Source organism: Ursus arctos, unplaced genomic scaffold, assembly GCF_023065955.2.
Source record: "Ursus arctos isolate Adak ecotype North America unplaced genomic scaffold, UrsArc2.0 scaffold_30, whole genome shotgun sequence".
Classification (NCBI taxonomy): Eukaryota; Metazoa; Chordata; class Mammalia; order Carnivora; family Ursidae; genus Ursus; species Ursus arctos.
Window position 1 is genome coordinate 5,263,313 of NW_026622986.1, and position 13,176 is coordinate 5,276,488.

Consider the following 13,176-nt stretch of genomic DNA (forward strand, 5'->3'; position numbering starts at 1 on the left):
CGGACTCCATTAGTTAGTTGCCGTGTCTGTTGAACACCTGCTAGACACACACAGATTCCCTTGCCAGGCCAGTTTAGAAACATTGGCAGATCTCATTTTCCCTCTGATATTATTTTTAAGGAATTTTATTTGCATCTGGGAGAGTCCCATAATCCATCTTTGTGATAGAAGAATCCAAAATGTGCTACTCTGGTTTCTTTTAAAGATCAGGACATCTTTTTTTTTTTTTTTTTTTTAATATTTTTAAAAAGAGAGAGAGAGTGCAGGGGGGAGGAGCAGAGGGAGAGGGTCAAGCCGACTCTGCTCTGAGCATGGATCGATCTCACAACCTTGAGAGCATGACCTGAGCTGAAATCAAGAGTTGGACGCTTAACCAACTGAGCCACCCAGGCACCCCACGATCAGCACATCTTTGAATTGTCTTGGATTTTCTATTTCTAGCTTTTATATAAGATTGGGGCAAACTGGATATAGGTATAGTGTTCCCCCTGCTGACTGAGGGGCTCATGATGTTCCACAATCCCATCTGACTTAAAACTGAAACAGTGTGCTGGTTGAGTTTTTGAAGGGCAGGTGCTCTGGGTTTCCTGGGACATCCTTCACAGCTATTGCACGAGAGCATGACTTTCCCACTTTTACGTCTAGAACGTTATTGAAAACATTTGCGAGCCAGATCCCTGTGCCAAGGCCGCACACATACACGTACGCAGGGCTGGATGAGATTGTGCTCCTAGCGAGATGAAAAATCTGGTGATAAACTCCACTGTCTTGGGAGAACCCAGGCCTGAGGCAGACACAAGCAAGGGCCTCGGCCTTTTCCCCGTCGATACAGCGCCAGCCATCGGCCCTCCTCAGGGGCTGATATCATTCCTGAGCGCTCTCGGGCTCTCCCCAGGCTTGCACCGGCCGTCAGGGCGAGTCTTCCCACGTGGCCTTCTGGCTTGAACCTTCGTTGCCAACGGTGGGAAGGAGGGCAGCAGGGAAGATGGCGAGTCAGGGCAAGGAAGACAGGCCAGTTGACCACAACTTGGTGTACCGTTCGGGGGCATCCTGGGTGCCACAGCGCTGCAGCCCTGAGGAGGGAGTGAGTCACAGGTGCTTCTGTGCGGAAGGCCACACTCTCAGGAACTCTCACCTGCAAAGGCCTCAGCTGCCTGTGAGGGGTCCTGGCTCTGTCCCCACAGCAGCTGGGGCTCGGGGCTGGGAACAGGTAGAGCCGCCAGCGGTGACTGAAGGTGGTTAATGTGAGGAAATGCAAATAATTTAAAATTGCAATGCCCCCCTCCTTCCCTGCACTCCCTAATTACCTTCCCTGCTTTGTTTTTCTTACCAGTGCTTGTGATGTTATGATAGGGCCTAGTCCTACTTTACAAATGCTGGTTCTCATCCATCTCCAACAATTAGAATCAAGTTCCACTTTCAGGTAGGAGTCTTTGTCTGTTTTGTTCATGGCTGTATTCCAAGGCCTGGCATATGGGCATTCGAATATGTTAAATGAATGAATAAACCAAACTCTTCATCAGCACAGAAAAGGCAGTTTGTGGGGCGCTGGTGTCTGATAAGGAAAACTGTGAGCTCTACGCAAGTAGAGAGGGCCTGCTTTAGAAAAGAAACGTGGAATTTCTATCTGCAAAAGGAAGTTAAGCATTTGAATTGTTAAAATCACTTTTGCTCCTGCTAGATCCATAGTTCTTCCAGGTCTCCTAGAGCATATGTAACTCTGAGAGAGAGGTGATAGGATACAGTGTTATGCAGTGTGCTACACTGAGGTAGGTATGATACAGATATGTTTAAGGGCACAGTCTGAGTTCTCACGCCAGCTCTGCCAGTTACCGTTTTTGCACCTGTAAAATGGGGATATCGACATTACTGACCTCATTGGGACTTTTTATGTATGTATGTGAGGATTAAATGAATAACTGCACATGAGGCACTTTGAATACCACCTGGCACATAGAAGATTCCAGTAAGTGTTAGCTGCTATCATCGTTACCGTCATCAACATCATCGTTGTTATTATGCTACCACCACCGTCATCCTGTGTATTCTTGAATTCTTGGGAGTATTTATTGATTTATTTATCTGAGAGAGAGAGGGAGAGAGCGAGCAGGATGGGGGGAGAGGCAATCTCAAGCAGACTCCGTGCTGAGCACAGCCCGACACGGGGCTCGATTCATGACTCTGAGACCATGACCTGAACTGAAATTAAGAGTCAGACGTTTAACCAACTGAACCACCCAGGCGCCGTGCATTCTTGCATTCTAAGGACATTTAGAAGCTAAAGAGTTTGTTGCATGAATTGTTTAGTGTGAGCCTGATATATAATGATTCTGTATCTTTTTAGCATTTTTGTGGGTAGAAATTTATTGTAGGTTTCTCAACTTTTTATTTTGATGCCACAATTGGCGTCTGCAGCTTTTTACATTGTGCGCTGGTACTAAAATGTGCATTGCTGTGGACATTTGATGGATTTCTGTAATTAGGAAGCAACTTAATCTGTAGTAATTTGGTGTAGTATTGAACTTGAATAGCCACAGATTCGTTTCCAAATGAGGAGACTAAAGTTAAATGAGGGTTATGATATTTGAGGACATGAATGAAGAAGGCACAGGCCTGGGGCTGGGGTTAGATTCTCCCACAGCACGTGATGCACCCCAGGGGTGATTCCCCCGCTTCGGGAAGGCTACTTACCGTTTTCCTCCTGGAATGTGGGGTGGAATAATAGGTCCATTTTAAATAGCTCTGTAATATATTTAAATAAAAACTACCGTGTAATTGCATAATATTAGTATTATAAATGCCTTGTATTCATTATATGATAATTAATTAAAATGAGGCTCAGTGTTAATAAATATGTAGTAGAGAATATTATTGATGTTTTATTTATGGTAAACAGGAAATGTCCCTTGTGATTTTTTTTTTTTTTATTCCCAGCTCGGAAACGATAAATCAGATATGAGAAGGGGCTAGATTGTTTTCTTTTATGATGTGCCTTTTTCTGGCACATTTTGTCCACTTACCTGGGATTAGCTGCGTGCATACCTCACAAAACGAGGTCTCATTATACCCGAGGATAGCTAAATGCCCATCAAGGAATAAATGAATGCGTTTGAGTTGTTTTAATTAGCTAGGTGTGATTTAAAGGTTGCTGAAATCAAAAAGGCTTATTCATTTTTCATCAATAATCACTTACCTTAATATTTCATTAGAACCCGCTGATTTGCAGACCTCCTTCTGGGCTTTGATTCATTATGACTGCAGACATAATTTGACTTTCCCTCTTTTTCTCATTCTGTATTATACTCTTTCATCTCTGAGACACTGTTAAGATGTTTCCGACATTCTTCACAGGGCTGCTAATTGATCCAACTTTTTTTTTTTTTAACTGTACTTAAAGCTAAGGGTTCTAGGCTGTGGAAAGCTGTATGTGTGCGCGCATGCGTCCACGTGGGCGAGCGCGCACGTGTTGAGGCAGTTTTCTTTCATCATTTGAACCGCTGATAATAACGTGCAAATTTTCTGTTTCAAATGTTCTGAGACAAGGGCTGATTTATCACATGCAAAAGTCAAGAAGTAAATAGCTTGGACACATTCTTAGACTATGCCATCAGTTGGAAAGAACAAAGCATCTTGTGTGTGGCATACTGGGCGGATGGGATCCCTATCTGCACATACCTTGTTTTCAGAACACGGCTTCGCCTGCTTTCGATGCACACTTGCACTTACCCACAGATGCTCAGTGTGCCTGTGTGTCCCCGGGGAGTGGCCCTGTCCCAGGCTTCTGTGCTGCCACCTAGGGAGCGCTGCTCTGACGCAGTGAAGCCAGGAGTCGGGCCGTCCTGTTAATATGCTGCACGTGCAGGAAAGAGCCATTCTTTCTTCTTAGATTGTTCACGGACAGCATGTGACTGATCGCAGCTAGACACAGCCACTCAGGGCATGGGAATCGGATTGGAACTTCTTAAAGCTCCAAATCCCAAGTAGCCCTCCTTAAATGCATACATAGGCTCTAGGTTTTTTTTGGAACTAACTAACCTAAAACATGGAAACATGCCTAGCACAAACAGATTCTGACAAGCTGATGGTAGCACTGAAATAAAAAAATAAGTAGATGGATAGGTATTTTCATTTTTTTCGAGATTGATTATGAAATAGTATATGTCTGTTTTCCACAGCCATGTTAAGCAAATTTTTGTAAAGTATGTATTATTAACTTTCACTAGCTGTAACAGTTTTCATGCTGAGCAAAAATTGCTGAACGTTAAGAAATAAAAACTTGTGCACTTAAAAATTTGGTAAATGTATATGTGTACAGAATTATAAATATTTTCACTGGATTGAAACCATTCTCCCCTTTTTAATACTTCCCAGAAAATTTAATGCTGACTTTCCTCACATCCCAGATTTATTTTTTCCAGAAATATGTCTAAAAAATTAATGGGCCACCAATAGATGTATAAATATCTACTAATGGAGAATTAAAAGAATGCTTATGTGTTAGGAGATATTATTCACCATTAAAAATTATTAATCCTTTTTTACCCAGAGCTATTCCTTACATTTTTCCTACCTTTGGAATGTTTGTTGATAACTCTTTTCTTTAAATACTTTATTGTTACATATTAGCATTAACATGACTTGCTTGGTGTGAGTATTCGTATTTCAATAATTCTAGTCCTTGCATGGGATACTCTTCAAGATTCCGGGAGGAAGCTTAACATAGATTTACTGGACTTTATCTTTATGATCCTCTCAACCTGCCTGTCCTGCTTTTCAGCCTTCGATTGACGTGTGAACGCAGGCATGAGCAAGTGTAGCTGGGCGATGTCGTAGACCAGGGTGGCTTTAGATTCGCATCTTGGCTCTGCCACTTACTTGGGTGTTTGGCAAGTTATTTAACCTCTGTGAGCCTCGTTAAATTCATCTGTATTTTAAATTTGTTGTCCCATTGTTAGACCATATGTCAGCTGTGTCCCGGTTTTTATATTTAGAAAATATGTTCTTCATAACCATGCATCATGGTCTGTGTTAGAAGCTATTGGGGCTAAAAGAGAAATACAGATCCAGTCTCTGATGGTAATGCTCTTCTAGTCTTTTGGGAGAATAACAGACGGATTTAAATAACACAACCAGTTTTATTGACCATGCTGTTTATTTTAATAGCTAGACCAGAATGGTTTGATTGACTTTTTAAAAATCTGGTATGTTTTTTACCATATGGACAAGGCCATATCTAGAGTGCCAAGCTAATAAGCCTTCTTTTCTCTGCCAGTGAACCATGAAAGTTGTTAGCAAAATGTTTTATTTTGAATTGATCCATTTTCCAAGCTCTTGGTGATATAAACACCCTTCTTAAAAGATAGAGTACAGATTACCGCTCATCAGTCACTGGAAATTTGTTGCATCAAAGAACTGTAGGCAACGAGTATGTGAAATGATCTAGAAAAGAATGTATACTGTTTGATTGGGCATGCCTAAAAGTGTTATAAAACTACCCTAAATTGATTGTGTGTACATGGTTCCAGGTTTTGAATGGTGTAACACGAAGAACATCAAACATGGGAGTTGGGTAATACTTAGCAGTAATGTATTGTTTTAAATAGTCAAGGTTTAAAGTAGTATGATTTTGTGCTTTTCTCATTTGTATAAAGGGCTCAAGGTGCAAATCATTCTGAGTCATGATACCACTTATTTCTTTGGACAGCAGTGAAATGACAGTATTAGATTGTCTTCTCCCCTAATCAATGCTTAAGTACTCATTGCATCCCTCGCTTCCTTGGTACCATCAAAATATTTGTATCTTTCATTTCTCTCCTCATCAGGTTTGTGTTTTCCTTTGTGTCCTTTACCATACACACTGTCTTTAAATTAGTTTCTAAAAAGCCCTTGTTCCTCCAATTCCACCATCACTGTATTTTCTGGATCTGTTTCTATGGCCAGATTTTGAGACCATAGCATAGTCTTTCTCCTCCTTGTTCTTTCTAAAATATTTAGTGTTGATGACCGCTCTTCCACACCATCTTGAAAAGGCATTCACATTGGATTTACAGGACACTCTTTTTCCTTCGTCTCTTATGCTCTAATTTATGTCTTTGTTGTTGACCACCGCTTTTTGGGGGGGGGTGGGGTTGTTCTTTTGTCCTCTACATGTTGCAATTCTCAAGTACCTACTTTCTGATCCAGTTTTCTTCTTAGCGTGCCTTCAACTGTCACTTATATGTAGCAGATTCCTGAGGTCATTACAGAGCTTATCTATTTCTGAGTAGTAGCCCTGCTTCCCACATATCTCTCTGGATATACCAACAGCAGCACGAACTCAACAGTAACAAGTCTACTGTCTTCTGTATTATCAAAACCATAGCCACTATGGTGCCCCCCCACCCCGTCTCCTGTTTTTGCCACCGTCCTCCCTATCTCCTGTGCTCTTCCTGCATCCCCTTCCTTCATCCTTATATCTAGTGATGAGGTTTTATTGATTGGTTCTGTACTGTTTGTCTAACCAATTCTTCCCCACCTATTTCCTTGTCCGGACTCAGGGATATATTATCCCTTATCTGGTGTAGTGAGTAGCAGCACTCACATTTCTACACCTCTCTCGATGATCTGTGATCCATTGTACACAGTCCTGTCAACCTCACCCTTCTAAAATCTAGTTTGGATGGCATTGCTCCTGCTCAGAAAAACTCACTGCAGAGTCAAGTCCAAACTTTCTCGAGTGTGGTGTTCTCCTCCTGGTGAACCACCACAGTCTTAATCCTCTGTGTTTGCCCTTGTCAAAACTCTAGGCTATTTCCTATCCCAGAATATGGCAAGCATTTTCCTACCATAGTCCCCATCACATAAGCTTTTTTTTTTTAATCAGTCTGAAACTGACACATAAGGCTCTCTTTATCCCCATTGTTAAAATCCTAATTTTCCAGATGCCATCTCTGCAAATGTAGTCCATCTAGTTGGAATGAGTCTCTCCTTTTTCTTGGATTCAAAACATTTTGTCTGCCTACTAAGGATTTCCGTAAATGTTTGTGTAGGATAGTTAGAAGCTATGTGTATCCCTTCCACTTTTTGTGTGATTTGCATGTTTTCTCATTTCGTTCTGGATATCTTCTTTAGTGATGTTGGGAAATCGTTAGGGCATTCCCTGAAAATTGCTTTTAGGACTCACACTGCAGATAGAAGGCAGTCTCATGCACGGGGTTGTGATCACTGTGTATGTGGCTGACTTCTCTTATAAGGAGATAAGGAGCAGGGCCATGCCTTCTTCATTCTTACACCTTCCAGATGCTTTTGCACATTTTTGGAGAATCTAAAGGTGGGTATGTGGATGAATAAATGAAAAAAAATTGTCTTAAAAGTGTTGAATGATTTGATTGACTTGAGATTATGCAGCATGTGACTTCAGCATCTCTAAGGATGATTCAGTTTATACAAATTAGTGATATATAACTTGGCAGTAACATATCAGTGACATGGAACAGAATAAGTCACTTTACAAATCCATTATTACACTGTAATTTTTTTTTTCTTTTTGGCTAGGACAAAATAACTCGAATTCACTATTGATAAAGGGGTGTGTGTGTGGGTGTGCGTGTGTGTATTTATATATATATGCAGATTTTTTCCCCTGATACCTTTCTTAAGCCAGTGACCATGATATATCCTTCTGCTGATAATGCTGGATTCAAGGCTAGGCATCCCAAGGAAACAAAGAATACAGGTTATTTTGGGACCCTTCAATATCTCTACTCTTGTCTGTGTTTCTTCCTGTGTAGATAGCTATTCAGGCACTATGGGCCACTACATTTAACTCGGCACAACATTTTGCTGATTTCCTTTAAATGTTTCCTGAGTAAGAAACATATTATCCCTTAATCAGCTTCTTTTGAGATGTCTGTTTATACTAAACAAAGTCCTATTCCAATTAGTTTCAAATTCTAAGCAAGAGGCTGGTAATTAAACAGTGTCTGAAGGAGCATCCTGCTACCGTATTGCAATAGTGAAGTCCAGGTGCAGGAGAAACAATGTTAAGCTTGTTAGCACGTTTATCAATTTAATTGGTCAACCACAAAGAAGGACCATATACTGACGAAAGTTTGAAACTTAAACACTGTAAATTTGGGAAACTACCTCTATTCCCTCATCCGTACAATGAAATAACTGTATACAAATAAATAATAATGATCACTATCTTGTAGAGTTGTGTAGGAGAAGTGAGATAACAGAGATAAAAAAATTTGGCATAAAGCCTGCTTGCAGTATTACAAATGTATTTAATTGTGGTGCGGGTCAACAATCTGACAAAAATATACTATGATAAAGCAACCCTTTTAATAATAAGTAGACCTTGAAAATTCAATGAGAGGTATAATTACTTGAAGAAGCATTTAGTTTTAGTACATTATAAAATCTTAGACTTAATTTTAAATGGAATTTAATCTATATAAACTACTGGCCAAACTATGGAGTAAATAAAATGAGATAATCCCTGAACGTGACGTATTGGGCAACGCACTTAATATATGTTGCATACGCATAATAACAATTTTGTATCCAGTGTTTTCTGAGTAATGTGTTGAGAATGTGGGCATCAGCTGGGATGAGAGCATTTCAAACTTGGACTGTCAGTAGATGAACCACTGTAACGTTAATTGGCGATAGAATTTATTTCATAATGTGTGATCTGTTGCAGTGGTAAAATAGATTATTTTTAGATTCCCATATAAAATTGTTTTCTCACTAGATAATTATAATTGGCTCTGTGTGTAACACAAATTTTAAATATTTTATGTTATTAGTAACACCAGCGTAACACGGGAATTAACAAGATAGAAATGCAAATACATTTTCCTGTTTCTTAAACTGTGGCTGCAAACAGAATTGGTTCTGTAAATTATTTTTAATGTGCACACTTTTTAACAAGGTCCTTAAAGTGGTAATCATTTCTCAGTTTCCAACGTCGAGGGGTAGTAATGGTTTGACAGCTGTAATGTTGCTTTTGTTGGTGATGAAATACTGGTTCTCATTAAATTTTATGTTAAAATATACTTATTTAGAGTTGTAGGTCTCTACTGTTGTAGAGCTGGGAGGACCCGATTTTTTTTCAAGTTTTTATTTATTTATATATTTGAGAGAGAGAGAGATCGAGTGGGGGCAGGGAGGAGCAGAGGGAGAGGGACAAGCAGACTCCACGCTGAGCGCAGAGCCTTACACGGGGCTGGACGCAGGGCTGGACACAGGGCTGGACATGGGGCTCGATCCCACAACCCTGAGCTGACATCAGGAGTCCGAAGTTCCACCAGCCAAGCCACGCGGGTGCCGCTGGGAGCACCTGCTTCAACAGCCCCTTACTTTACGGAAATGGGAACTGAGGGGTGCAGGTGTCAGCAAGGGTGGTTGCTGGGCATCATTATCTTTCCTTTAAAGGTGGGGGTGCTGTGGTGAAAACAGCTGATGTGCAGTCAGGAAACCTGTGGGCTTGTGGGACCACCGCCCTCAAATAGGCGTGCTGCCTTGTGAGTCACCTGATGATAAGTAGTCTTCTACAGACTTATAAAACAGATAGAATCAGACGTGGTCTGCCAGTTACAACAAGGAAGTGTATGTAAAGATAGTATATATGTGAAAGTGGTAGTATATATGAAATCAAGTATATATGTGAAAGTGTACTTAAAAACATAAAGGTCTACCCGTGCATATCACACTGTTAAATTACCCCTGCCTGGTGACTTCTCCCGTGACCTCTAGGATTATGTTGAGTCATGCATTAATTCAGAGATGTAGATGCAGCAGCTTTGAAAAGTAGAGGACACCCTACCATACTAGTGGTTTATTGGAATATTCCTGGACTTAGATATTTCTGTTATAAGCAATACCCAGGTAAGGATCTAATTGGACTTCAAGTGAGAAAAAAAATGTTCCTTAAAGAGCTCAATATGTACAATGTAGTTATAATGCGTTGACCATAGTTAAATTAAGCAGATACAACTATCTGTGAGTGGACGATGGCAGCATGATTCCAATGTGGACTATCCTGTCTTACTTAGAGCTTGAGAAGGATGCTCTCCCCTGCACATATCGGTCCATTTCCTCTGAATTCCTTCTCACCCCTACTGGCCCCGGTGGTGGTGGCTCCCTGAGCTGCGTGTCTGTGGCTATTCTTCAGTTCGTTGCAGAGTCTTGTTAAACATCGTGGTGTCCCCTCATTGCAGTTATGACTGAGACACGTTGACCGTGCTCTGCATTAAGCACTCACTCTGTTTTCTTGCTTCCTTCATCAAGGCTGCTTTGCACCCTTTTCTTTTGGTTTCCTCTTTATTTCTCCTGCTGTGGATCCAGCCTCGCCTTTTCACCTCCGTGCACTCTGGATGCTCAGCTCTCCTTCTCCTGTGGCCCGCCTGGCAGAGCCTGCCGTGGCCGGGGTCCCTGTGCCCACAGCTACTGCTCCCTAGCACCCCCTTTACCCAGCTACAGCGGCCGGCGAGAGTGTTCCCATGCTCACGCCCCTGCACTGGGCATTTCGTCTGCTGGGTGCCCTGCCCTGGATCTTGACGTGACTGAATTCTTCTTGTCATCCAGGCTCAGTCTTCAGAGTGGTCTTTTCCGATGCGCCGTCCAAGTTCCACAACCCTCTCTAGCCCGTTACCCTTCTTCAATGTTTGCACACGTATCCCTATCTCAGCCTGCCCTGTTCATTCGTGTGTTTTATTGTTTCTAATTCTGCCCTCTTGAATATAGCTCTTTAAGAGCACAGACCCCATGTGTCCTGTCTGTCTGTCTGCAAACTCTTGTGTGCTGGCTGACAAGCAGTCGATGCTAGCTGATCCTTGCTTTATGCATGTATACATGTGTGTATTTGGCATGTAGGTTTTATGTATGTGTCTTTATATGAATGCGTGGCTATATGTATGTTTGTGTGGGGGTGTGGGCTTCCTTCCCCTTGCTTGGGAAGCACTCTTACCTACTCTCAGAAAATCCTGCTGGGTGGCAGGTGCTGACCACTGGGTACACCGTGAAGGTGGTCCCCATCAGGAGCAAAAAACAAGTCCTCCCTTTATGGTGCTTTCCGTTTCAGGTTTTTAAAGCACCTCCTTTTCACCAAACTCAAAAATCCTGCCTTGTCTCAGCTGTATTGAAAAACTGATTTATCAGAGATTTTACTTTTAACCCTTCTTGCATACCTTCTAAAAAATTCTTCTTTGAGAATATAGAGTGAAGAACTTCTGGAAACTGTTATCATTGGATTAACATACAGTAATAGTATGATTCATTTCACTACACCTTAAAATTATTTTAATATTAAAGTAATACTTTTTTGTATAAAACTTAGAAAATAGAGAAAAGGAAAAGATGATCTCACCCCAAAAAAATAATGATTAACATTTTAGAGTACATTCTTAGCCACACACACATAAGCAGATCGGTATTTACAAACGTATACTTTTTCAAAACTAAAAATAGGATTATACTACACATAACTCTTTAGTGACCCTTTTACTTACTGTATCACAAACATCTTTCCATGCCAGTCAGTGTTCTCCTACAAAAGTATTTTTTAAATGGTTACAGTATTTCATTTTATGGGTTTATCTTGGTTAAACGAATTTGAGCTTAACAGCCTAAACTTCAGTGTTCTCTTCTGTAAAAGAATGATAATATTGCCTTAAGTAGCGTAAAGGAATTAAATGAGATAATTCACGTAAAGCACCAAGACCAGCGTCTGCCTCATAGTAAATACTTGACGATCATTAGCTGCTGTTTATATTTATCCATTTCCTACTATCTTTTAACAACTGAAAATGCATTCTGATCCATACTGCTACTCTTTCTTACAAATTCAAGTACGTACTTGTATTTTATTGATTAACACATATTTAAACTTTAAAAATCCCCATTTTCTCTATTTTCAAATAATATAATCGGAAGACAGTAGGGCATTTCTAGTTAAGGCAAATCCCAAAGGAAGAACACTTTGGTTTGATAAAAGAGGTTGCTTCAGGAGTTTCCACCTGAAAGTAAAAGTTGGTTCCGCCGGCCTTTGTCTGTCTCATCCTTGGCCTCTGCCACCTCTTCGATCTGACCTTCTGCTCAAGTTTGATGTTCCACCCGGCTGTCTCCGAAAGAAGGCCGGGAGCGTAGTGCCCCTCCAATGTGGTCAGCCTTGCTCTTCCAGATTCTCTCATTTTTTATCCACTTTCAGGGCTCATTGGGCAGCTAGCCTCAGGGTGGTATGAGACTAAAGAAATTGTTCTCAGAGTTGAGTAGCTCACCAATATACTTTAAGAAGGCATGTAGCCTTCAATAAAAGTTGTTCGATTTAATTTAAAGTAAACTTTTCTTATTTTGAGTCCTTTTTTCCCATTCAGTTAAGCATTTAAGTAAACACATATAGAAATGTGGAACTGAAAGGGGGGTAGTCAGAAGGGGGAATGAAACATGAGAGACTATGGACTCTGAGAAACAAACTGAGGGCTTCAGAGGGGAGGGGGGGTGGGGGAATGGGATAGACTGGTGATGGGTAGTAAGGAGGGCACGTATTGCATGGTGCACTGGGTGTTATACACAACTAATGAATCATCGAACTTTACATCAGAAACCAGGGATGTACTGTATGGTGACTAATGTGATATAATAAAAAAACATTTAAAAAATGTGGAACTGTTTCTGTTATTTTGGATTAAAAAAAATACCCATCTCTCTTTCTAATGAAGGTCTATTCCCCTTTTAAAATATCAGAGCTAAGTGTCTGTTCTGAATTATGTATATGAAAAACCTACATTTATTCATGGTTGTATCATGCATTTATTAAGAGCTGGAAAGGAAATGTTATTTAGGCTTTACGTTGACCCAGTGTATCTATTGCTTTTTTTTCCCTTTTACGAGTTCGTCTTTCTTACAGGGGAGCAGGTAGGTTAGAAGGGAATATACCCCTTCAAGGTGGAGTCCATTTCAGAGGGGGCATCTCCTCCCTTGACCACTGTTTCTCAGAGATCGAAAGTGTTCTGCCTTGCATAGTTGAAATGTTTTCTTTGATTTTGAAAATATTTTCTTCTGTTTTTTTTTAAATGCTATATCCTCTTTCTTTCCGTATTTCTCTTTCTTAGTAGAACACTATTATTGGCTGCCAGCTTCTTCATCCTGGGCCCATATGTGGGGGAGATATTGGAGACTGAAGGAGTTTGT

General features: G+C 40.8%; 1 protein-coding gene across 25 annotated transcripts in view; it reads left to right on the top strand.

Annotated features, from left to right (window-relative positions):
• The window catches only part of PARD3 (par-3 family cell polarity regulator), a 634,782-nt gene that overhangs the window by 499,628 nt on the left and 121,978 nt on the right, over nt 1–13,176 (top strand). For 2 of the 25 annotated variants that reach the window (XM_026483465.4, XM_057304705.1), the window contains one exon: nt 1,334–11,336. The exons of the other annotated variants lie outside the window; for them this stretch is intronic. In XM_026483465.4, the coding sequence (XP_026339250.2) occupies nt 1,334–1,427 (94 nt within the window). In that variant the 3' untranslated portion in view covers nt 1,428–11,336. Of the gene's footprint in view, nt 1–1,333; nt 11,337–13,176 lie in introns of those variants that run through there. 25 annotated transcript variants of the gene reach the window in all.